At 41.6% G+C, this 27,456-nt stretch overlaps 2 protein-coding genes across 9 annotated transcripts in view; both read right to left on the reverse strand.

Annotated features, from left to right (window-relative positions):
- NIPAL4 (NIPA like domain containing 4) overlaps positions 1-26,772 on the reverse strand; it is a 52,368-nt gene extending 25,596 nt beyond the window's left edge. The window contains 1 exon segment of the mRNA XM_012560122.2: positions 26,682-26,772. Within this exon segment, the coding sequence (XP_012415576.2) occupies positions 26,682-26,772 (91 nt within the window).
- Positions 24,972-27,456, reverse strand: part of CYFIP2 (cytoplasmic FMR1 interacting protein 2) — a 164,263-nt gene continuing 161,778 nt past the window's right edge. For 7 of the 8 annotated variants that reach the window (XM_023726555.1, XM_023726554.1, XM_023726556.1 and 4 more), the window contains one exon: positions 26,777-26,944. In XM_023726555.1, the coding sequence (XP_023582323.1) occupies positions 26,777-26,944 (168 nt within the window). Of the gene's footprint in view, positions 26,945-27,456 lie in introns of all 8 variants that reach the window. The other variant, XM_004371261.2, reaches the window with a different exon arrangement.

Here is a 27,456-nt window from a genome sequence, read left to right on the forward strand (position 1 = left end):
TTTATTCCTAAGTATTTTATCTTTTTAGGGGCTATTGAAAATTGTATTGTTTTCCTGATTTCCTTTTCATCGCAAAGAAGCTACTTTAGTGAGTGTTTTCCAAATTGTGTTCAATGGAACATCAGTCCACATTGTTTTGTGGTCAATAATACTTGAGAAATGCTACATCCTCACCTCTGCTCTTGGAGATGCCAATTGCACAATAGCATATTAAAGGCACTGAGAAGTCCTGCTGTAAACAATCTTACTTAATATAGTTTAACCCAGGGTGTTTTACACCCCATTGAGTATGGAATTTTTCCCTCCACATAATACCTAAATAGCACACTTGGAAGGGAAGCTGATTCTTGTCCATTTATGCAGAAGAGGCAGACTTATGCAGGTTGTCCAGAGTCATACAGCTGATCCTTTGGCAAATGAAGCCCCATCCTCTAATTCATTACTGAGAGGCAAGATAGAATGGTGGCTAAAAACCACTGGAGTCAGAAAGCCCGGGTTTATATTCTGCCTCTACCATTCTCTAGCCATGTCTCCTACAGCAGGTAGCTTAACCTCCCTGGGCCTCAATGTCCTCATCTTTACTGTGGGAATAATATAGTACATCATGAGGCTAATTTGGGCATTCACTAAGTTAATATATGAAAAGTGTTTAGAACAGCACCAGGCATGAAGTAAGTTAGTTATCGCTGTCCCTGGTAGAATTTTGCTTAAAATGAAGTTCTTGAGTGCCCTTGGTTCTTTAGGTGAATCTGCTACAGGTATTGTTCCTGGATCTTCTACTTTAGAGAGCATGCTACCAGCCAGAGCTGGAGAGAAGCCTGGGATTGGCGGGCTGCCCTGGGGAGGCATGTTCTCCAGTCAAAGCTCCCAGGAATCCTACCCACTGTCTCCAGGGCCAGGCCTCTTGGTGCTGGCAGACTGGACAGTCCCCGCATTCCTGCCTCCTCTCCCTGTCTCTTGTCCAAGCTCCGAGGAATCTTTTCTGTAATTGTCAACTCACGAGTCTAGACACATCCAGGAGGAGGAGCTGGGGTAAGCAGCCCAGCATGGTATATGGGGCACTGGCTTTTGAGTCAGACATTCCTGGCATCAAACCCAGGCTCTGGCACTTCCTAGTTGTGTGATTTTTGGCGAAGTCACTTAACTTCTCTGAGTGTCAGTCTCTTCATGTATAACATGGAGATAATAATGGTATCTACTTCATAAGTTTGCCGTAAGTTACCAAATAATAACATAATATACCATTTGCCGTTGAGTCAACCATGACTCTGTCAACTCCACGTGTGTCAGTGTAGAACTGTGTTCCACAGGGTTTTCAAGGGCTGATTTTTCAAAAGTAGATTGCCAGGCCTTTCTTCCAAGGTGCCTCTGGGTGGACTCGAACCTCCAACCTCTTCGTGAGCAGTTGAGTGCATTAGCCATTTGCAGCATCCGGGGACTCCACAAGTATAATAATAACTGATGTTTACTAAGTGCTTACTATGTGTCAGGCACTGCTCTCACCACCAGGGATAGCTGATGTCATAATAGGCACAGTCCCTGATCTCATAGAGTTTACATTCTAGAAGGGGTAGATATGTTACAAATAAGAAATAAATAAATAAATAACAAATATAAAGAAAATAATATAATAAGACAGAGTAACTGAGGGATGATTTATATAAAATGATTTGGTAAGACCTCACTGAGGTGGTGATGTTTAAACTGAGAGGTGATTGACAAGGAATGAGCCATGTGAATATCTAGGTGAAGAGCCTTCTAGGCAGAGCGAACAGATAGTGCAAAGACCCTGAGGTGGGAGCAAGCTTGGGTTGTTTGAGGAAATGAGGAAGGCTCTTACGATAAGGAGGGGAAAGTGGTATAAGATAAAATCATCCACTACTAGGTATGTACCCAAGAGAATTGAAAACATATGTGAACACTGAAAGTTGTTCCTTGTACAAGAATATTAATAGTGGCATTATTCATAATAGCCCAAAAGTGGAAACAACTCAAATGTCCATCAACTCAAATGTCCATTATCTAGACAATGGAATACTATTCAGCCATAAAAAGGATTGAAGTACTAGTACATGCTGCCACATAGATGAACCTTGAAAACATTATGCTAACTGAAATAGGCCAAACACAAAATACTACATATTGTATGATTCAGTTTATATGAAATGTCCAGAAAAAGTGAATTCATAGAGACAGGAAGTTGATTAATGGCTGCCAGGGACTAAGGGAAGAGGGGACTGGGGAGTGGCTGCAAATAAGTATGGGATTTCTTTCTGTGGAATGAAAGTGTTCTTGAATTAGATAATGGTGATAGTTGCTCAACTTTGTCAACATACTAAAAACCACTGAATTGAATGCTTTTTTGGATTTTATGGCATGTGATTATATCTGAATTTTAAAAATCAGATATATCTCAATTTTTTAAAAAGGCAGGGGACAGCTTGGAAACCATCCTGAAGAGTTTGGTGGTAGGTTTCATTGGAGCTCCCAGACTAAGAGACTGGGAAAAAGGACCAGGCAATCTTCTGAAAAAATTGGCTAGTGAAAACCTTAAGAATAGCAGAAGAACATTGTCTGATATAGTGCCGCAAAATGAGCCCCTAAGGTTGGAAGGCACTCAGAATACGACTGGGGAAGAGCTGCCTCCTCAAAGTACAATTGACTTTAATGACATAGATGGAGTAAAGCTTTCGGGACCTTGATTTGCAGATTTGGCACAACTCAAAAATGAGAAGAAACAACTGTAAACATCCATTAATAATCAGAATGTGGAATGTACAAAGTACAAATCAAGGAAAATTAAGTTGTCAAAAATGAAATGGAACACATAAAGATCGATATCCTAGGCATTAATGAGTTGAAATGAACTGGTACTAGCCATTTTGAATTGGACAATCATATGGTCTACTATGCTGGGAATGAAAAGTTGGAGAGAAACGATGTTGCATTCATCATCAAAAAGGACATTTCAAGATCTTTCCTGAAGTACACCACTGTCAGTAATAGGATTATATCCATACACCTACAAGGAAGACCACTTAATACAACTATTATTCAAATTTACGCACTAACCACTAATGCCAAAGATGAAGAAATTGAAGATTTTTATAAACTTCTTCAGTCTGAAACTGATCAAACATGCAATCAAGATGCATTGATAATTACTGATGATTGGAATGTGAACGTTGGAAACAAAGAAGAAGGATCGGTAGTTGGAAAATATGGCCTTGGTGATGGAGTCAATCCAGAGATCACATGATAGAATTTTGCAAGACCAACAACTTAATCAATGAAAATACCTTTTTCAGTGACATAAATGGTGACTATACACGTGGACCTCATCAGATGGAATACACAGGAATCAAATTGACTACATCTGTGGAAAGAGAAGATGGAGAAGCTCAATATCATCAGTCAGAACATGGCCAGGTGCTGACTGCGGAACAGACCATCAATTGCTCATATGCAAGTTTAAGTTGAAGCTGAAGAAAATTAAAATAAGTCCACGAGAGCCAAAGTAGGACCTTAAGTATATCCCACCTGAATTTAGAGACCATCTCAAAAACAGATTTGGCACATCAAACACTAATGACCAAAGACTAGATGAGTTGTGGGATGACATCAAGGACATCATACATGAAGAAAGCAAAAGGTCATTAAAAAGACAGGAAAAAAACAAAAACAAACCAAAATGGATGTCAGAAGACACTCTGAAAGTTTGCTTTTGAACTCAGAGTAGCTAAAACGAAAGGAAGAAATGAAATAAAAGACCTGAACAAAAGATTTCAAAGAGCAGCTTGAGGAGACAAAGCAAAGTATTATAATGAAATGTACAAAGACTTAGAGTTAGAAAATCAAGGGGAAAGAATATATTTGGCATTTCTCAAACTGAAAGAATTGAAGAAAAAAATTCAAGCTTCAAGTTGCAATACTGATTCTATGAGCAAAAAATTGAATGACGCAGGAGCCATCAAAAGAAGATGGAAGGAATACACAGTCACTATACCAAAAAGAATTGGTCGACGTTCAGTCATTTCAGGAAGTAGCATATGATCAAGAACTGTTGGTACTGAAGGAAGAAGTCCAAGCTACACTGAAGGCATTGGCAAAAAGCAAGGCTCCAAGAATTGACAGGATACCAATCAAAATGTTTCAACAAATGGGTGCAATGCTGAAAGTGCCCATTTGTCTATACTAAGAAATTGGAAGACAGCTATCTGACCAACCAACTGGAAGAGACCCATATTTGTGCCCATTCCAAAGAAAGGTGATTATACATAATGTGGAAATTATCTAACAATATCATTAATACCACACACAAGTGAAATTATGCTGAAGATAATTCAAAAACGGTTGCATCAGTACATTGACAAGAAACTGCTAGAAATTCAAGCTGGATTCAGAACAGGACATGGAACAAGGGATACCATTGCTGATGATGTTTACCTGTGTTTTATTGACTATGAGAAGGCATTCAATTGTGTGGATCATAACAAATTATGGATAACATTGCAAAGAATGGGAATTTCAGAACACTTAATTGTGCTCATGCAGAACTTACACATAGGCCAAGAGGCAGTAGTTCGAACAGAACAAGGGGATACTGTGTGGTTTAAAATCAAGAAAGGTGAGCATCAGGGTTGTATCCTTTCACCATACTTATTCAATCTCTACGCGGAGCAAATAATCCAACAAAGTGGACTATATGAAGAAGAACATAGCATCAGGATTGGAGGAAGACTCATTAACAACCTGCGGTATGCAGATGACACAACATTGCTTGCAGAAAGTGAAGAGGACTTGAAGCATTGATGAAGATCAAAGACTACAGCCTTCAGTATGGATTACACCTTGGTATAAAGAAAACAAAAATCCTCACAACTGGACCAATAAGTAATATTACGATAAATGGAGAAAATACTAAAGTTGTCAAGGATTTCATTTTACTTGGATCCACAATCAACGCTCACGGAAGCAACAGTCAAGAAATCAAACGATGTTATTTATTGCATTGGGCAAATCTACTGCAAAAGACCTCTTTAAAGTACTCAAAAGCATAGATGTCACTTTGAGGACTAAGGTGCGCCTGATGCAAGCCATGGTGTTTTCAGATGCCTCATATGCATGTGAAAGCTGGATAATGAATAAGAAAGACCAAAGAAGAATTGATGCGTTTGAATTATGGTGTTGGCTAAGAATATTGAATATGCCATGGACTGCCAGAAGAAGGAACAAATCAATCTTGGAAGAAGTACAGCCAGAATGCTTCTTGAAAGTGAGGATAGTCAGACTTCGTTGTCTTGCTTACTTTGGACATGCTATTAGGAAGGATCAGTCCCTGGAGAAAGACATCATGCTTGGCCAAAGAGAGGAAGACCCTCAACGAGATGGACTGACACAGTGGCTGCAACAATGGGCTCAAACATTGAAACGACCGTGAGGATGGCACAGGACCACGCAGTGTTTCGTTCTGTTGTACATAGGGTCGCTATGTGTTGGAACCGGCTCTATGGCACATAACAACTACTCTTCTACCCGTGTTACAGAGCAGGGTCCTATAACACAGAGAGAAGTAACTTGCCCACAGTCACACAACTGCAAAGTGGCCAAGCTGGAATTCACACCTATGCCGTCTTGTTTCAGACAGTCCATTCTTTTATTTAAAGTATTTACATAGCACAGGGTCTGGGATACGTATATCAATCTCTCTATATACGGAAGAGATTTTAGGGTTCGGATTTCAGTTTCCCGATTCCCTCCTCTTGAGGCTTCCACTTCATTTCTGGCTTCCACTCCCTGAGATGCATCCTCCCATCAGCCTCATTCCAAGGAAAAAGACTGAGAGACAGAGGACCAGAGCCTTACCCTTCACGCTTGGGCAGATCGACAGCGGCTAATGCCCCGGCATCTTAGGCTGCTCATTAACTTTCTGCCAACACAGACACACTGGAAATTCTGGTTTGCGAGCCAGGTCTAGATGAGGGGACCCAAAGGAATCTAGAGCGTGGGTTAAAGTTTCCTCAAGTCTTGCCAGGTGCGGCAGGGGGCTAAGCCACCCCTCTCTCACCAGGAGCTCCGCCCAGTGAGCCCTTGGCAGAAAGGGATGCAGACGCTGGGGAGTGACAGAGCTCCGCCCACATGGACACAAGCACCAAGCTGCAGACAAGCCGCTGGGCCAATAAAAAGCCACTCCCTCTTTTAGTTGCGCTAAAGATCAGCTGGTGATAATTATCTGCGTTTTGATCCCCAGAGAAAAATGCAGTTGCTTGGTTTGCAACTAGCCCAGTAAATATGAGTGTGCCTCTCCCTCTTGAGTTTTGCATTCCCAGAAAACAGCCTGTACTAAGTGATTCTGACCTTTAGTCAAAACTCCAACAGAACCAGGAGTGGTGCTTGACGATTTTTAACTTTTAAAGGGCCTTATATCCCTTTAAGAACCTGATGAAATAGCCCAGAAAAAGGCACACACCAGTAAATTTGAGGGGAGCTGGGTTAATAATCGGCACCCTGGTGACGCACTGGTTAGCGCCACTGCTAACCAAAAGATCAGCAGTTCAAATCCATCAGCCGCTCTTTGGAAACACTATGGGGCTGTTCTTCTCTGTCCTGTAGGGTCGCTGTGAGTCAGCATTGACTCGCAACAGGTTTGGTTTTCGGTTTTGGGCTAATAATCCTTGGCCCAAGGTGGGGGAACTTTTATATTTCTGAATAAAATTTTTATGGAGGCAGGACTTTATAGAGAAAAGTGCACAAATGTTAAGTGTGAAATTCAGTGGCTTTGTGCGTATGTATACATGCTTGTAACTATTATCCAGATACAATATAGACCATCTCTAGCCCTCAAAATGGCCCAAGGAAATTTTGACAAGACTTTTTAAAGAACTTCATCGCACCTACTCCCAACCAAAATAGAGATCATTCTCTTATTATTACCACCATCCCACACACACAAGATTTGTATACTTATTACTTTGTACTGTAGCTATTCAGTTATGTGACTATCTGTCCCACTACACTGGGGCTCCTTGGAAGTCCATTTTTGCCATAGTAATTCTGGTACCCTCAATGCTGATGACATTAAGGAAATGTTTGCTGAACTAAACTGAGGTACCATCTATGGATCCCACTGCTTTCTCTGAATATATCAATAGCATTAATAATAAGAACTACAGGTCATTGAGTATTAAGCACCGTGCTAGGACTTAACATATTGCTGTTGTTGTTAGGTGCCCTCAAGTCAGTTCTGACTCATAGGGACCCCATGTATAACAGAACGAAACACTGCCCGGTCCTGTGCCATTCTCACAACAGTAGTTTGAGCTCATTGTTGCAGCCACTGTATCAATCCATCTCGTTGAGGGGCTTCCGCTTTTTCTCTGACTCTCTACTTTACCAGGCATGATGTCTTTCTCCAGGGACTGGTCCCGTCTGATAATGTGTCCAAAGTAAGCGAGACAAAGTCTCACCATCCTTGCTTCTAAGGAGCATTCTGGTTATACTTCTTCCAAAACAGATTTGTTTGTTCTTCTGGCAGTCTATGGGGTATTTAGCATTCTTTGCCAATACCATAATTCACAGGCATCAATTCTTCTTTGGTCTTCTTTATCCATTTTCCACCTTTCACATGCATATGAGGAGACTGAAAATATCATGGCTTGGGTTAGGCGTACCTTAGTCCTCAAAGTGACATCTTTGCTTTTTAATACTTTAAAGAGGTCTTTTGCGGCAGATTTGGCTAATGCAACATTTAATTTCTTGACTGCTGCTTCCATGGACATGGATTGTGGGTCCAAATAAAATGAAATCCTTGACAACTCCGATATACACAATATATAGGACTTAACATACATAATTTTAATCCTCATGTAGACCCCATGAAGTAAGTGGTATTATCTGCATTTTACACTCAGGTTTACTCAAGACCACAAAGCTAGTTAGTGGTAGCACTGGGGTGCAGACTCAGGCCTGTCTGAAATGGAAGTCCACAGTTGTATACTAAGAGTCTTCTTTTTTTCCCTCCTCTAACATATTCTTAGTGCCGCTCATTGGATTTTTCCTGTTACCTTTTTAAAGCCTAGCCTTGCCTCCTCTCCACTCTCCATCCACATCCCCAACAAATTGTCAGGTTGAAGGGCCCTGCTTTCTTCTTCAATAACCTTCATCACTCGGTGCCAGGCACAGTGCTGAAATCCCGGAATAAATGCTGACTGATGAGCTGATTGATAGGTGGTAACAAGTAAAGGTTCTAGGCCCCATGTGACTCATCACTGGGGATCATGCCTTCAACTGAAGGAGAGGACTGGAGGGCAGCAAGGTGATGGAGGGCAGGAGGGAGATGGAGGGCAGAGGGTGATCCAGGGCAGGAGGGAGATGGGGGCAGGAGGGAGATGGAGGGCAGAGGGTAATCCAGGGCAGGAGGGAGATGGGGGCAGGAGGGAGATGGAGGGCAGAGGGTGATCCAGGGCAGGAGGGAGATGGAGGGCAGGAGGGAGGTGGAGAGCAGAGGGTGATCCTGGGCATAAGGGAGATAGAGCAGGAGGGAGATGGAGGGCAGAGGGTGATCCAGGGCAGGAGGGAGATGGGGCAGGAGGGAGATGGAGCAGGAGGGAGATGGAGGGCAGAGGGTGATCCAGGGCAGGAGGGAGATGGGGCAGGAGGGGTATGGAGCAGGAGGGAGGGGGAGGTACAAGAAGAAAAAAGACTGGTCCTTTCCCTCTTGCATCATGTTCCGAGCTTTCCGAAGGTGACTCCTAACTCCACACCTTCCTTGCTCAAAGTTGAAGTTCAGTTGGGTTTTTAAAAATAATATTTCATTATATTTTTGGTGAAAGTGTACACCGAAAAATAGATTCCCATTCAACAGTTTCTACACATATTATTCAGTGACATTGTTTACATTCTTCACATTGTGTCAACATTCTCGTTATTTCCATCCTAGTTGTTCCCTTTCTAATAACCTAATCTCCCTGCTCCCCTACTTTCTCATCTTTCCTTTAAATTAATTGTTGACCATTTGGTCTCATATAGATGATCTTTTAAAAGAGTGCAGTACTCACCAGTGATATTCTTTATTTTGTGAGCTAACCTGCTATTTAGCTAACAAGTGATGTTAAAGAATAGTTTCAGTTCAAGGTTCAAAGAGTATCTCAGGGAAACAGTCTTAAGAATTCCTCCAGTATCAACTCGTCCAATAAGTTTTTAAGGACTTCTTTTTTAAGAATTTGAGGTTTTGTTCCACAATTTTCTCTTTCTATCAGGATCCATCTATTGAAAATTAGAACAAGTCCATGAGAGCAAAGTACGACCTTGAGTATATCCCACCTGAATTTAGAGACCATCTCAAGACTAGATTTGACGTGTTCAACACTAATGGCTGAAGACAAGATGAGGTGCAGAATGACATCAAGGACATCATACATAAAGAAAGCAAGAGGTCATTAAAAAGGCAGGAGAGAAAGAAAAGACCAAAACAGATGTCAGAAGAAACTCTGAAACTTGCTCTTGAATGTTGAGTTGCTAAAGCGAAAGGAAGAAAGGATGAAGTAAAAGAGCTGAACAGAAGATTTCAAAGAATGACTCGAGAAGACAAAATAAAGTATCGTAAGGACATGTGCAAAGACCTGGAGATAGAAAACCGAAAGGGAAGAAAATGCTAGGCATTTCTCAAGCTGAAAGAACAGAAGAAAAAATTTGAGCCTCAAATTGCAATATTGAAGGATTCTACAGGGAAAATATTAAATGACGCAAGAACCATCAAAAGAAGAGGGAGAGGGAAGGAATACACAGAGTCACTACACCAAAAAGAATTGGTCAAAGTTCAGCCATTTCAGGAGGTAGCATATGATCAGGAATCCATGGTACTGAAGAAAGCAGTCCAAGCTGCACTGAAGGCATCGGCAAAAAACAAGGCTCCAGGAATTGACAGAATACCAATCGAGATGTTTCAACAAATGGATGCCGCACTGAAAGTGCTCACTCGTCTATGCCAAGAAATTTGGAAGGCAGCTACCTGGTCAACTGACCGGAAGAGATCCATATTTATGCCTATTCCAAAGAAAGGTGATCTAACCAAATGCAGAAATTATCAAACAATATCACTGATACCACACCCAAGTAAAATTTTGCTGAAGATTATTCAAAAGCAGTTGCAGTGGTACATCAGCGGAGAACTGCCAGAAATTCAAGCCGGAATCAGAAGAGGATATGGAACTAGGGATATCATTGCTGATGTCAGATGGATCCTGACGGAAAGTAGACAATACCAGAAAGATGTTTACCTGTATTTTATTGACTATGCAAAGGCATTTGACTGTGTGGTTCATAACAAATTATGGATAACATTGGAAGAATGGGAATTACAGAACACTTAAATCGTACTCACTAGGAACCTGTACATAGAACAAGAGGCAGTCGTTCGAACAGAACTAGGGGATACTGCATGGTTTAAAGTCAGGAAAGGTGTGTGTCATACTTATTCAATCTCTATGCTGAGCAAATAATCTGAGAAGCTGATTACATGAAGAAGAGAAGGACTACATGAAGAAGAACAGGACATCAGGATTGGAGGAAGACTCATTAACAACCTCTGATATGCAGATGACACAACCTTGCTTGCTGAAAGTGAAGAGGACTTGAAGCACTAACGTATGAAGATCAAAGACCACAGCCTTCAGTATGGATTACACCTTGGTATAAAGAAAACAAAAATCCTCACAACTGGAACCATAAGCAACATCATGATAAATGGAGAAAAGATTGAAGTTGTCAAGGATTTCATTTTACTTGGATCCACAGTCTAACACCCATGGAAGCAGCAGTCAAGAAAACAAATGAAGCATTGCATTGGGCAAATCTGCTGCAAAAGACCTTTCTGAAGTGTTAAAAAGCAAAGATGTCACTTTGAAGACTAAGGTGCGTCTGACCCAAGCCATAGTGTTTTCAATAATGCATGTGAAAGCTGAGCAATTAATAAGGAAGACCAAAGAAGAGTTGATACTGTTGAATTATGGTGTTAACAAAGAGTATTAAATATACTATGGACTGCCAGAAGAATGAACAAATCAGTCTTGGAAGAAGTACAGCCAGAATGCCCCTTAGAAGCAAGGATGGTGAGACTTGGTCTCACATACCTTGGACATGTTATCAGGAGGGATCAGTTCCTGGAGAAGGACATCATGCTTGGTAAAGTAGAGAGTCAGCGAAAAAGAGGAAGACCCTCAAAGAGATGGATTGACTAGTGGCTGCAACAGTGGGCTCAACCATAACAACAATTGTGAAGATGGCATAGTACCGGGAGGTGTTTTGTTCCATTGTACATAGGATCACTATGAAACAGAACTGACTTGATGGCACCTAACAACAACAACAATGGCTTATGATAGATTCTTTTCACCTGATTGTTGGCCACTTGAGGGTTATATGGTCATATAAAATTATGAAAGTCATATACAATCTTGGTAAAAAAAAAAAAAAGTGCAGTGCAGAAATGCATGAAATGAAAGTTAAAAGTCCCCTGGCTGCCCTATACAAGAGGCAATCGCCACCATTATCAATTTCCATCTAGAAATGATCTCTGTAGACATAATCACAAAAGTATATATGCTTTTCAAAAATGGGATCACATTGTACAGACTGTATTTCAAGTTGATTTTTTCACTTTACAATCTATCTTGAAGACTGTCTAATATTATAAATATACTTCATTCTTTTAGAATGTTGTCTTTTTAGAATATTCTAATGTGTGGATATTCAACAGTTTATTTGATTACTTTTCTACTGATTATCAGTAGAACAAATTGTTTTCAGATTTTCAGTATTATAAACTCTTCTGTAATGGACATCCTTAACCATCTTCATACATTTGTATAGTTACACCTGTAGAATTCTGGAAGTGGAATTTTGGAAACTGGTTCCTCCAAAAGGGCTTGTGATAGGCTGAATACAAAACAAAAACAAGAAAAAACAAACCAATGGCTGTTGAGTCAATTCCTACTCATGGCAATCTCACATGTGTCAGAGTAGAAGTATGCTCCATAGGATTTTCAATGGCTTATCTTTTGAAAGTATATCACCATGACTTTCTTCTGAGGTGCCTTTAGATGAACTCAAACTGCCAACCTTTCAGTTAACAGCCGAGCATGGTGACCATTTGCATCACTCAGGAACTTTGCTGAATATTAGTTCTCCCAGTATGTCCACATCCTAATCCCTGGAACCTGTGAATAAGTTACCTTACATGGTAAAAGCTACTTTTGTAGATTCTTTTGTGGATCTTGAGATAGGGAGATTATCCTAGATTGTCTGGGTGGGTACAGTGTAATCGTAAGTGTTGATATAAGCGGGAAGCAGGAGGATGATCAGAGACAGAGGAGAAGGCAGTGTGATGACAGAAGCAGAGATCAAAGCAATGTGGCCACCAGCTGAGAAATCCCAGCAGCCTCTAGAAGCTGGAAGGAGTAAGGGGCAGATTCTCTCCCGGAGCCTCCAGAAGAAACCAGCCCTGCTGACATCTTGACTGGAGCCCAGTGAAACTGTTTTCTGACTTGGGACTATCAGAGATGTAAGATAATCAATTTGTGCTGCTGTAAGCCACTCAGATCATGGTAATTTGTTACAGCAGTAACAGGGAACTAATACAGAGTTTCATCACCTTACCTTTCCATGAAGAGAGTAGGAGAGTGCTTGATTCCCCAAATCTTCCTAAACACTGGAAATACACTCTTTAAACTTTGCCAGGTTTGAGTAGAAGTCACTAAGCTGTTCGGATTCCTTTGAAAGCCTAAGGATATCTATGAATATCTAAAGAAGAAAAAATTGCACCTATATATGTGCCTACTCTACTTATAGTATTCATGGACCCCTGAAGTGCCTCTGTGAAGCCCCTAAGGTTAAAGCTTTTCTTTTAGGATCTTGGCTCCCCCTCCCTTTCCATCTCCCCCAAGGCAGACTGAGGTTCACATCCTTAGTCTCAGTTTGAGAAATCTCAGACTGTCAAGGCAGGAAGACTGTCCATCCATCCTTAGAGATTACTGAGGATACTGTGTTCAATTTAAAGAGAGAGAAAATGAGACCCAAGGTAGGAAAACTAGGACCAGAGTCTGGTCTTGCCACTCTCAGTCCTGTGTACTCTGACAGGGGATCCTTTCTCTGAGGAGTAGGAGGAAGTATGGGGAAGACTTTGGGCCTGGGTCTAGCTGAGGGTTTGGAATTCTCTCAAGTCACAGATGAGGACAGTTTTCTACAGTCAGAAGGCTTCCAAAACCCCATCACCCCAAGGCAGTAGAGGTCTCCAGTGGGCTCACCTTCTCCTCTGTTGTGTGTGTTTGTGGGGTGGGGAGAATGGGCACATGGGAGACCCACTCATGGACCCCTGGCCTCAGGCTTCTATTCCTGAGAATTAATTCCATGTTCCTCCTGGAGCTACCACCACCTACCTATCAGTTTGTTGTACTGTGATGGCTTGTGTGTTGCTGTGATGCTGAAATCTATGTCACTGGTATTTCAAATACTAGTAAGATCACCCACAGTGGACAGGTTTTAGCAGAACTTCCAGACTAAGCCAGACTAGGAAGAAAGGTCTGGTGATCTACTCCAAAAATTAGCCAATGAAAACCTTATGGATCATAACAGAACATTGTCCTACTTGCCTCATAAGAAGGAATCAATAACTGGAGGAAGACACCATGTTTGGTGAGGATAAGGGAGACCTTCAGTGAGATGGATTGGCACAACAGCTGCAACAATGGACTTGAACATGCCTGCAATTGTGAGGATGATTGGGAAATGTTTTGTTCTGTTGTGTATGAGATTCCCAGGAGTCAGAGTTGACTCAGTGGCACCCATCCATCCACCCACCCATCTATCCATCTAACCGTCTATCGGTCTATCCGTCTGTCTGTCTATCTATCCATCTATGTATCCGTCTTTCCATCCGTCTATCCATCCGTCTATCCATCTATCTATCTATCTACCTGCTAGGAGGTAAAGAGCCTGCCAAGAAGGGACTACAGTTGTAACCAGGCCTTCCCTCTGGTTTTGGGGAACAACACTTTCTGACCCACTGGCCTCCTATGTTCTGCCATCGTCCCCTTGAGCTGGTTTCTTCTTCCTCATCTAGGTTTTTAGATTCCTGAATCTGTTGGAAGATAGTTTTGGACTGGATGGGGAGTAAGGATGAGTGAGATATTCCAAGATATACTTTGTCCTTCCCTGGAGAGTCTTGAGTGGAAACCCAGGTTGGAGGGAAGGAAATGGGGCCCCAAGGCCTAACTTTGGAGGAAAAAGGAATGACTCTGGCTGGCTGAACCCTCTTATCAGTATCAGTGCCACTTATTGATCAGTGACAATAGCCAGGGTGACTCATGCATCATATCATTCAGTCCTTGCACCAACTCAAGAAGTAGGTATGACCATTGTTATTATTCCTATTTTATAAATAAGGAAACTAATGCTCAGAGAGATGAAGAACTTACTAGTTAGTGGCAGAGCTGGGTTTCCAATAGTCCAGGTCTTAACTAGTTACTCTCTTTTGCTAACATTCATGGCCAAGGAGGGTCCTGAGACAAAACATTAACAATGTTGTGAACTACACTCAGCAGGCTCTACCTCTATACTCTCCCCCAAAACTCACGCTCATCTCTTACTCTGTTTCTTTCTTGGGTTTGTCCCTGTCACTCCTGCCTAGATCCTACCTCTTCTCTGCTAACTACAGCACTATATGCTGTTGTTAGTTGCCATGGAATAGATTCTGACTCATGACGACCCCATGTGTGCAGAGTAGAACTGTTCCACAGGATTTTCAATGGCTGTAATCTTTTGGAAGCAGATAGCCAGGTCTGTCTTCTGAGGCACCTCTGGGTGGGTTTGAACAGCCAACTTTTGGCCAGTAGTGGAGCTCTTAACTACCTGTGCCACCCAAGGAGGGGATCATTTTCTGGTGCCGAATGTAGTACAACCCATAACACAGTCAGTCGGCATTGGACAATGAGCCCCTTGTTGTCTTCTCTTCTATAATAGCTGATGTTTTAAGTGGGTTAACTTGTTGACAAAGTCCCTGGGTGGTGCAAATGGCTAAATGAAAGGCTGGAGGTTCAAGTACATTCAGAGACGCCTTGGAAGAAAGGTCTGGTGAAAAATCAGCCATTGAAAATCCTATGAAGCACGGTTCTACTCTGACTCTTATGGGGTCGCCATGAGTTGGAGTAGACTTGTTGGCAACTGGTTTTAACTTATTATTATTTTTATTGTTGTACTTTAAGTGAAAGTTTACAATTCAAGTTTAGTCTCTCATACAAAAATTATACATTCATTGTTATGTGACCCTAATTGCTCTCCCTATACTGTGACAGCACACTCCTCCTTTCCACCCCTGATTTCCCGTGTCCATTCAATCGGCTCCTGACCCTCTCTGCCTTCTCATCTCACCTCCGGACAGGAGCTCCCTTTTAGTCTCAAGTACCTACTCAAGCTAAGAAGCACACTCTTCACGAGTATCATTTTATGTCCCATAGTCCAGTCTAATCTTTGTCTGAAGAGTTGGCCTTGGGAATGGTTTTAGTTCTGGGTTGACAGAGAGTCCGGGTGCCATGTCTTCTGGGGTTCCTCCAGTCTCAGTCAGACCATTAAGTCTGGTCTTTTTACTAGAATTTGAGTTCTGCAGCCCACTTTTCTCCTGCTCCGTCAGGGACTCTCTGTTGTGTTCCCTGTCAGGGCGGTCATTGGTGGTAGCCCGGCACCAGCTAGTTCTTCTGGTCTCAGGGTGATGAAGTCTCTGGTTTATGTGGTGGTCTTAACTTATTGACACCAATTACATGGTGAGCTTTTTTGGGGGGGTATGGAGGAGCTGATTCATTCAGTAGATACAGATGGAACACTTACATGTCACACACTGCAAAAGGCACAGGGATGAGGGTGGTGTACAAGACAGATGCGGTTCCTATACTCATTAACTGTATTCATTAAATGGTCACACAATTAACGTTTAATTATAGCTTTGATAACTCTCATGAAGGTGAAGCACAGAGTGTATGGAGAGTATTTAACAGAGTGACTGGGTCTTAGGCTTCCAGGGGGAACAGGCCTTTTAAGTGCTATTCGAAAGATGACTGAAAGCCTTAGTCTGTGAAGACTGGGGCTGGGGGTGGTGGTGAGGGGAGCATTCCTGGCAGGCAGGGGCAGGTGTGAAGGTCCTGGGAGGAAGGGAGAGCCTGGAACTTTCAGAGGTACTTAAAAAGGCAGCCTAAGGAGCACAGTTCTACTCTGACACACATGGGGTCATCATTAGTCAAAATCAACTCAACAGTAACTGGTTTGTGGTGGTTTTCCAAGTCTGGGTCCTTGCTCATGTGTACAATGGGGATGATGATATGTGCATGGGAGGCATGGGAGGAGTAAATGAAATGTTAGCATGTGGTAATGGTGATGGGCTGAACCCACACTGCTCCGCCTAGAGTCACCCCTTCCCTGATCGCAGCCACCAGGGAGTCCAACCAGCTTTCTCAGGCTCATTCCCAGGCTGGGCTCCTTCCAGAAAGTGTTTTTAAAAGCTCCAACCAGGGGCTCTTTGGTTTCCCCCTTTCCTGTCAGTCTGAAACTCCAGCAGGCAGGAATCCCTGGGTTTGTACTCTGATTAATTAGAGTGGAGTATTGAGGCCACGTATTTTTAGCCATGATAGCATCTCCCTGCATATTTTCCCAGGGAAACCCTGCCCTTTCCCTATTCTGCCGGAAGCTCTGGGCCAGCCAGACAGTGAAGCATCTGGGATCGTGTAGAGAATTGGCCCAGAAGGGAGATCAGACAGAGGAGATCAGAATAAATCAAACCAGATGGGTCAACTGGGGGCTGGCGTGGGGAGCTGGTTATTCTCTTCTTGCATGGAGGGAAGCAATATAATACGTGTCCTATCCCTTTCCCACCTTGGACTTTATTTTTTTAGGGGAGCTGAGTGCAGGATCGGAGCCAGCCCCCTCCTAGCCAGCCCCCTTCTAGCCAGCCCCCTCCTAGCGTTCACAGGGCCTGGGGCAAAAGTACTACATACCATACGTCTCTAAATAATTGAAAGTTACAAATCACGCTAATACACTATATAAAAATGCACTAATAAAATATGTTCTGCTCTCCCGAGTTGACAAAATATACTTTAAAAAAAAATTTTTTTTTTATTGTACTTTAGATGAAGGTTTACAGAACAAATAGTTTCTCATTAAACAGTCAGTACACCAATCGTTTTATGACATTGGTTAACAACCACACAACATGTCAACACTCTCCCTTCTCGACCTTGAGGACCTTTTTTTTGGTGAAAATATACATAGCCGAAGTTACACCATTTCGAAAGTTTCTACATGTACAATTCAGTGACATCGATTACGTTCTTCCAGTTGTGCTGCTATTCTCACTATCCTTTTCCAAATTATTCCATCAACGTTATCTTCAACTCACTGCCCCCTAGGCTTCTCATCTAACCTTTTGAGTTGCTGTTATCAGTTTGATCTCACATAGATGATTCTTTTTTTTTTTTTTTGTACCTCAGATGAAGGTTTGCAGAACAAATAGTTTCTCATTAAACAGTTAGTACACATATTACCCTATGACAATAGTTAACCCCATGACATGTCAACACTGTCCCTTCTTAACCTCGGGTTCTCTATCACCAGCTTTCCTGTCCCCTCCTGTCTTCCAGTCCTTGTCCCTGGACTGCTGTGGACAACATATACTTTTATTATACATAATAAGGTATATGTAAAGTCATGGTTTTTATATGACTGAAAGTTGGCAACAATATCAAAGATAAATGAATTTAATTATCATTGCATATTTTGGGGGTTCTATTGTTGGGTAAGTGATGTTTGGATGGCTAAAATAAAGACATAAGTGATCTGTAAATTAATACGTATTTATTCTATAAATTTTATTTTTCTTGCCTTCCCATTAGCAAAATTACTATGTTCTTAGAAATCAAGATTTTAATTAATTTGTGTTCTAATGTTAGTAATGCCATTTATTGTTGTTAGTTGCTGCCCAGTCGATTCTGACTCATAGTGACCCCTTGTGTGCAGAGTAGAACTGCTGCGTAGGGTTTTCTAGGCCGTGATCTTTCAGAAGCAGATTGCCAGGCCTTACTTCCAAGGCACTTCTGGATAGGTTTTGGCTAGTAGTCAAGTGCTTTTTGTAGCTCTTGGTTTTTTGTTTTGTTTTTTATTAATTTCAAGTTTGAGCGACTTGAAACAAGTAGCTCTGACAACAAGTAGCAATTGGAATTGTCAATAAGATTTTTAAAGCAATACTTAGATTCAGAAATGAATCATGCATTTAACGTATTATGCTTAACTATTGTAACGGGATCACATATAATTAGAGTTATAGAAAATATTACAAAATATTTTTATTTGATGTAAACTGCTATCCCTTATATGGTAATTTTTATTGTCTTTTACAGCAATATCTAGATTCATATAGTATTTCTTGAATTGTTCTTTCAAATGTTCAGTTCTGGGGGGTTATAAAGAAACCCCACAAAGCAGTAAATGGCTCAATTTGTTATGCCCTCTCTTTAATCAAGACTGTATCTTGACCTATAATGGCTAGAAACTATAAACAAGTTAGTTTGGGATTATTTGTATGTTAATCTCCTTCTTAGTTATGTTAAACGTTTTTTATTTCCTTGTTTTAATTTTCTTATATCTTATTGGAATGCCATTTTTGTTGCATATTTCATATGCATTTTCATTTAGGAAAACTAGTTTCTCTAAAATTTGTAAACATATTTTTAATCCTTTTAAAGTAAACTTGACAAACTTAGATGTCTTTGATTTTTTTTGTAGCGTTATTAATACTACACAATAGTTCATACCGAATAACTGAGTTAGTACAGATTCAACATTAATTTTATTTTTCCCCAAGACCACAATTCGTTCTTTATTTGAGGATCTTCTGTTATTTTATTTAACTCTTTTAGTGCATTGTATATCTCGTCTAAGTTAAATCTACTTGTTTTAACAGCATTTCGTCAGCAATCCCAAGGGTTTGAAAGTGGTTTTGGTGTGAAATCTGATATGTTCTATCATTGAGAAGATCCAGAAAATATTGTACATAGTCTCCTTTTGTTCCAAAAAACGACATCATCAGAGGCGCTGTTTTAACCTTGTCTCCAAGTAACAAATTCAAACTATGGCACATAAAACAATGCTCCTGGATTTTGGCTAACAGTGTCATTATTATAGTCTTGCCCTGACAGTCTTATAAATAAACATCTAAAGTTGAAAGCTGTTTTTGTTTAGTTCTCCTCTGACATCAAAGCCTGTACTTTTCATATCAGGTAAAGAACAAATTAAATACTTATTAATTTCTACTTCACCGTTAACAATATGCATAGTAAATTTCGGTTATATAACGCGACCTTTTTCCCTATTACTATTTAGTTATATGGAATAATATTTACACTTAAGAAGTACATATGATTTCTTTTTTCACTTATCACCCATTAAATTAATAATCTTATTTTCAGTCCTACTTCCTAGACAGTATTCATTTCATTATTTTTTATTTCTCTTGAATGTTTGACTATTTTAGCATCAATTTTTTAATTTTTAAAATTAAACCTAGACATTTTTCATTACTTTTAGTAAATATTGTTTTGTAGCACAATGGTTAAGAGCTTGGCTGCCAACCAAAAGGTGGACAGTTCAAATCCACCAGCTGCTCCTTGGAAACCCCATGGGGCAGTTCTACTCTGTCCTATAGGGTCTCTATGAGTTGGAATCGACTCGAGGCAACAGGTTTGGTTTGGTTTTTTTATTGTTTTGTTAATGCCACCAAAAGCATCATTATTTTTGGTTAAATACTAAATACAGTATTGTTTCAAGTACATATATTACATTTCTATTTGGCATAGACTTGCTTTTGTTAAATACTACAGATTTCTGTTTATTCAGCTGTTCTTGGTTCTAGTTGCATGTGATCTTATCGTCTGCTCATTCTCAGTGATCTAAGAACTAGAAAATAAAATGTATTAGGTTGAAGATATGAAATTGCCAACATTTGATCATTTCTAACCTACAAATATGGCAATTTCATATAATTCAATTCAACCTGATAATTCCAAAGTGTACACAATTTGAATATACTTTCATTAAAAACTAAAGTGATAAAAATTGATTTTAAATGTTTTCATGAAAGTTATTATTCTTCTAAACTATTCAAAAATTTCTATTACGATCAAAAGTGAAAATATAAATTATAGTTAATAAAAAACAAATTTCAAATTAAAATTATTAAATTACTATATTTATTAATCAAAGTATTAGATTAATAGTGAAAACTTAAATCAACTTGAAAACTTAATTAAATATCATTGAAATATATTTAATAAAAATCTCTTTTAACTCCAACATTCCTAGCCCATTTACTTGTGGAGGTAAAGAATCGGTATTAGGTTTTGTGCATGTTACATCAGGCCTATATATACACAGATTTAATAGTAATATGTATTGAGCAATATTGCCAAATGTTCCCCAGCCATCATGTGTAACTGTTGTGAACAATGCACTAATTTGTGAATACCTCCTGAACTATGAAATAGAATGTGAAGAAAAGGAAGAAAATGAATGTTTGGCTCTATTGGGAAATGATACCTCGTTATGCAAGAATCTAATGCATTCATGCTAGAGGAAGACTTTGACAAGCTAGTTAATTTGTCTTTTTTCTTGCCTTTGTGCCTCCAAAGCTCAAATTTCCCCACAGTTCAAGTAGTCCTCATCTCTAATAACAGTGTAGCACAAACTTCATTGCACGTGGACGCAGTAGCCTTTTGTTTCAAGGACATGGGCAAGAGATAAGGAAAAAGGTTACCCTGGGGCCTGAACAAGTTAGTCCCAGAACTTATGTTTGATTACAGGTTGCACTGAGCCAGCACTGAGCATCAGACTTGGAGTGACAGAGATGTCCAGGGTTCTTTAATAGATTTGTTGCGCAGGATCACAACAGAGGGCTCTGGACAGAGCTAGAGAAGGATGTAGAACAAAATTCTAACACTCAAAAAAAGACCAGATTTACTGGCCTGACAGAGACTGGAGAAACCCCAAGAGTACAGCCCCGGGACACTCTTTTAGCTCAGTGGTGAAGTCACTCCCGAGGTTCACCGTTCAGCCTGGGATTGGACAGCCCCATAAAACAAAACGGGCCTGATGAGGCACAGCAGTCCAGGGACAAGGACTAGAAGGCAGAAGAGGACAGGAAAGCTGGTGATAGGGAACTCAAGGTTGAGCAAGGACAGTGTTGACATGTAGTGGGGTTCTTAACCATTGTCATAGGGCAATATGTGTACTAACTGTTTAATGAGACACTATTTTGTTCTGTAAACCTTCATCTAAAGTGAGAATAGCAGCACAACTGGAAGAACATAATCGATGTCACTGAATTGTACAGGTATAAATTTTTGAAATGGTGTATTTTTGGCTATGTATATTTTCACCAAAAAAAAAAAAAAGTCCTCCAAGGTCGAGAAGGGAGAGTGTTGACATGTGGGGTTGTTAACCAATGTCATAAAACAATACGTGTCCTGACTGTTTAATGAGAAATTATTTGTTCTGTAAACCTTCACCTAAAGTAAAATTTAAAAAAAATTTTAATAAATAAATTTCTTTTGTACGATTGTGACATTCAGGGCCTGGTAAGGTGTGAGGCTCAGGACAGGAGAATGTTTATCCTGAATCTAAGCTGGTGATGGTCAAGGCCATCTCTTGGTCAACATTAGATGTTGGTAGATTACTTCTTTTCAATCTCTTGATGCTCCCATGCTCCCCTCTCCATCTCCATGTGTTCAAATGATCATTTTTCAAGTTTAGAGTTATATGGAAGCTCTTGCATGAAAGCCTTACCCTCTCCACGTTACTCTAGCTGGAAGGGCTCTCTCCCTCTGATCTCCCCAAAGTGTAGCGAGCCCCTCTCTTGGGATAAAATACCATAGGATAGAGACCGGGTACAGCATAGTGTTACTTGCTTAGTGGTTAAGAACCTGAACCTGGATCCAAACTTTCCAGACTTTGACTTCTAGTTCCATCCCTTACCAGCTGTAAAATCTGTGCCTAGTATCTTCATCTAGAAAATGGGGTAAATAATAGTACCTACCTTCTAAAAGTTGAGTAAAGCATTTAAAGCATTGTTTCTAATGCCTAGCATGGAGAAAGCTCAATGATTATTAGTGATTATTAGACTCACAATAGTCTTTGATCTCTAGTTCACTGTGTTTATGTTTTATTCCTCCTATAACTCCCTGAGTTCCTTTAGGTCAGTGACCACAATAGATTTTGAATCATGTACAGAGTCTGCAAATAGTGAGAGTTCAACAAGTGCTTCTCAAAACCATGGAGTCCCGGCCTTCAACCAATCCAGGGCCCCCAGAAACAGTATCTTCCCTGGGGTGCATCCTTCCCGGCTACCCTGTTCTCTCCCATCATCAAGATGGTTCTCCATTTCCATCTGCAACCCTCCAATACTTTGCCAGGTGCCTGACTTGTGAATCCCTGCTTCCCTAATTGTGCACAGGTATTGTCACTGACTGTATGTCAGTGGTCCTTCTCCTGTGGGAGTTTGTTACATCTTAAAATGGACTTCCATGCCCGTAGCATGAAGTCACAGCCGTGGAGGAAGTGTGGTGTTGACCCAGGTTAACTAGGTTCTGCTGGAATCCTTACAGGACTATGGATCTTCAGGAAGGGAAAGAGCATGAATGAAGCATCTCCCGAATGTATTTGAACATGGGACCCCTTTTCACTGAGCATCACTCAGGGTTAATATTTCCCCAGCGACGCTAGCTCAAATATATATGAGAATTCCCGGAGGTTGTGACATATCATGGAGATTGTGAGGGTGTGAAGTAGTCATCAGGCCCCTCAAATTAAACCAGTTGGAAATTACCTAGAATCAGAATATCAGAGATGGAAGGGGTGTTGGATTATCATGTCCGACTTGGTAGATGAGGAAACCAAGGTCCTGAGAGCTTGAGGGCTGCCTAATGTCACAGGAGTAGGGAGTCAGTAACGGCCCTAGGAATTGGGTGGCCTTTGGGGAAGCTAGTGCTGTGTGCAATGTAAGGCTCCTAGCACTGGGGCTAGCAAACGTGTTTCTGATGCATGTGAGAGGTTCCCAGGCACCAACCTTTTCCCGTCCGTCTTGGGAACTCCCCAGGTACCAACCATGCTAACCCTCTCCTGATGCCAGCCTCCACTCAATCTTATAGACCCAAAGCCCTAAAAAGTCCAGTGGCCAAACCTCCAGGTCTAGTTTTGGGGTATGACCTGGTTGACTAGTCCATTGTAGTGTGACAGCAAAAGCCCAGGCTTTGGAATTGGGTTCAAATCCAGCTCTGTCACTTAGTGACTGTGTGGGAATAAACACACCATATAGCCTCTTTGGAAAATGTGGAATATACCACAGGTGACTGTGGTTGAGTAAAAGGAACAGATGGAGATGATTTAACATGGTATGACACACAATGCTGTTGTTGTTCGCTGATGTCGGCCCCCAATCATGGTGACCCCATGCACAATGGAATGAAACACTGCCTGGTTCTGCGTCATCCCCATGACTTGTTGCATATCAGGCTGTTGTGATCCATAGGGTTTTCACTGGCTGATTTTCAGAAGCAGATCACCAGGCTTCTTCCTAGTTCAGCTTAGTTTGGAAGCGCCATTGAATCTGTTTAGCATCATAGCAACACACAAGCCTCCACTGACAGATGGGTGGTGGCTGAGCATGAGGTGCATTGGCTAGGAATCAAAACTGGGTCTCCCGCATGGGAAGGTGAGAATTCTACCATTGAACCACCATTGCCCTCTTGGTACACATTGTAATTGGGTGCTGCTGAGTCGATTCCAACTCACAGTGACCCCATGTGATAGAGCAGAACTACCCCATAGGGTTTTTTTTTTCCCGTCTGTAATCCTTACAGAGGCAGATCACCAGGTCTTTCTCCTGCAGAGTCGCTTGGTAGGTTCAAACCACAAACCTTTTGGTTAGCAGCTGAGCACTTAACCGTTGTGCATATATTAGACCTCAATAAATGAGTTCTCATTCTTCCTCAAAAAACTAGGGACCTGAGGTGTATAGTTACCTCAAAGAGACTACAAAATTCCCAAGGGCAGGAACTCTCTCTTTCTGTATCTGGCCTTGTGCAGATTCATTTGTACAGATGTAATTTCCCCAGTGAGAAAGCAAGTCATTAGTTTAGGGTGTACTGACCTGTTATTTCTCTTCTTCCATTCTCTTTAAGGTTGTTTTCTTAGTGACTAGTTTTAACATGGCCTACCACAGATTAGTGAGGACTGCAATAAGACCAGGTATCAAGACGAAGATGCTGATTTCACGAGTTTGGAAGCAATTTTAATGGAGATGGAAATGTTTATCAACTGAACATAGGTACCCCAAAAATACAAATCAAAATATCTTCAGCTGCATAGCAAATATGATTTAAGAATTTAACATTATTTGATCACAAGCGTAAATATAAGTCACCATAAATAAATGTATTCATTGTACAAAAGTCCCCAACTCTTAATACAAATATGGTACATTTGACAGTTTCTGAAACAGATTTTTTAATTAACTTTTTAAAACTTAAGTATTTTTTTTTCCTGGTTCTTGAACACACAAAAAAATTAAAAAGGGGCAGTAATGCTGGGGAGGAAAGAATATTAAACCTGTTCAGTATTCATAAATAAGTGCTGCTGGCAAGCTGGGGAAATGAAATCTCTCTCCTGAAAGTAAAGACCTCAACTTCCTGGGGTCAGGTCTCTTAAGGATGATGTGGTTCTGTTCAGAGGGTCAAATTCAGGGTCACGAATCCAGGGTGGTGGGACTGGATGGGGAGGAATTGTTGCAATAGCTATCTTGTCAAATGAACCATCCAAATCTCCACAAAGCAACATTCAAGGAGGATTCGCCGGCTTCCACTTGGAACCACCTTCCTTCCCTATATTTTATCTCATGGCTCAGAGGTAGCCTGAAGTCCAGGATTAGCAGAATGAATCCGCTACAGCAGGGGTTCTCATTCCCACATGCAGCAGAATTACACAGATTGTTTGTGGAAAGTATTCCCTGACCCCTACCCCCCGAGATTCAGAATTAGTAGGTAGGATTTGGGGCCCAGGAATCTGCATTTAAATTTGCTAATCTCAGGAAGTTCTGATGTAGGTGGCCTCTGGACCCCACGTGGAGGGTCCTGCCTCTTTCTCACTGGTGGGCATGAGTATGTCACAAACCTCTTGCCATGGGCCCTTCCTTTGCTCCTTCCATGGGGTTACAAATGACCCATTGGCCCTGGGGAGAGGTTTTTTTTTTTTCTTTTTCTATTTTCCTCCCTGAGCTGGGGAGAGGAATATCAAATGTCACATTATGTATGTTCTTCAAAGCTCAGGACCACAGGGTTTCCTTGAAGATGACGTGCTCTGCAATGAGACATTTACTTCCCAAAGACATCTGTCCTTCTAAACAGTTTCCCCAGGCTTGGTGGGAGATTTTGCAGAGGAATTTTGGCTCAATCTGAGAAACAGGAGTAGAAACTATAACCCAAACTCTAAGAACATTTAGAGAACAGGAAGCTGACTCTTTCAGCTTCTAGGACAATGAAAGTTCTCATTCACTAAGACAGGTTCCCTCCATTTCTGAATATTAAAAGCTCATTGACTAGTATTTGTATCCCTTACCTCCCTGTCCCCAAGAAATTTCTGGCATTTGTTGAAATAATCCCTTAATATTTTCTTTCTCTTGGGAGTTAGCGTTGATGAAAGATTCTGGCAAAGAGGAAGACACTAATTTGGTTGCTGGTGAATGCTGTGGGCAGTGACATGTCGGGCTTATTCAACACTGTATCCTCAATGTCTATCACCCTGCATGGCCTGATGTCCCTTAAGTATTTGCTTAATGAATAAACAAACAGCCTCATCAGCAAGCTGATGGGATGGTCTAAAAGCTTTCTTCTTTGGCCGATGGAATTCCTAGCTGTGTTCATAAACACTGCTTCCTCACAGCAGGCCTAACCATCTTCCTACTCCCAATTCTACTCAGTGGGATACAGTTGTAAATGAATTTGAGTTCTCTCTAGGACTGCCTTGAGAGGGAATTAGGATGTAGTTCTTGGAAGTCTAAGGGCAGAGCCGATACCATTGATCTTAGCACCAGTATCAAGAACCTTCTCCTCTGTTCACTGTTTGCATCACCTGGTCCAGGAGTACGTTTGGCAGTGGAATCCCAGGGGCAGGAGAATATGCCACCCAGGGAGCTGGAGGGATAGGAGCCAGCGGAGATGAAGAAGCCAGTAAGCTGAGGCATGCCACTGACCCACTGACATCTCTGAGAATGGCCATGCCCTTTCCTTGCACTGAGACTTCAGGCCTGGGGTCACATATGGGCACTGAGTTGGGGGTCACCATCTTGGGAGGAGGTCTTGGGAAGCAACCAAAGATACGGGGTGGGGTCACTGGGTAGAGAAAGGATGAAGCTAGAAGCTCTTAATGCAGCAGAGGGTAAAAAAGGAAAAAAAAAAGCACACACTGCCCTGTTTTTTTTTCATTTGCACTATGGAAACCCACCATGGAGATGTCATGGGAGAGCATGCACAGGCCCACCCTTGGGAGTGGTGGGGATGGGCTTGGGGAGGCTCTTGTTTGGTTCCAGTCCATCCCACTGGCTGTCCAGTTGGACACTACTGTGGGCTGGCTGTGGTGTTCCCTCTCCGGCTTCTCCTCCTCCTCCAGGTCGAAGGCCTGCAGGGCCATCCGCCTAGCAGGTGGTGGCCAGGGACTGGTGGATGGGTGGCTGGAAGCAGCGCACATGCTCCACGGTGGAACTGTCCGTCTCTACAGACTTCATGTACTTGTTCAGGATGGCAAACACCTCATTGTTCAAGATCTGGTACTTCCTGATGCGGTCTGCCATCTTCTTCAGGGGCTGCAGGAGGGCAGGGATGTACAGGTGAGTTGTCGGGGGAAGAGGTAGAGCAGCGAAGGTAGGGCAAGGGAAGGGTTCAGTGACGTCAAGGTCCAGGGCTCTGATGCTTCAATGATTGTGTCACTCTCTTGTTTAAAGACCTTCAATGGGCCCTCAATGGGCTCTGGTAATCAAGAGTTAGCTTGGGTCACAAGGTCCTTTGCAAGGTGGCTCCTACCTCTCTCTCCTCTCCATCTGGCCCCCTAGATCCACGCTTTGCTCCAACCACACTTCTCCATGCCCCTATGCCTTTGCCCTTGCTGTTCCTTCTGTCTGAACATCCTCCCCACTCCCACCACCCCATTTTCTGCCTGGCTATTGCTGCTGGCCATTCTGGACTTGGCTCAAGCATGGTTTCTGATGGGAAGCCTTCTCTGACCATCTCATACCCCTCCAGCCTCATTTAGACGGCCTTTCTCTGTGTTCCCATTGCAGCCTTGCTGACCCACTGAACTGCATTTATCCCATGCCAG

The sequence above is a fragment of the Trichechus manatus genome, unplaced genomic scaffold, assembly GCF_000243295.1.
Source record: "Trichechus manatus latirostris isolate Lorelei unplaced genomic scaffold, TriManLat1.0 scaffold00011, whole genome shotgun sequence".
Classification (NCBI taxonomy): Eukaryota; Metazoa; Chordata; class Mammalia; order Sirenia; family Trichechidae; genus Trichechus; species Trichechus manatus.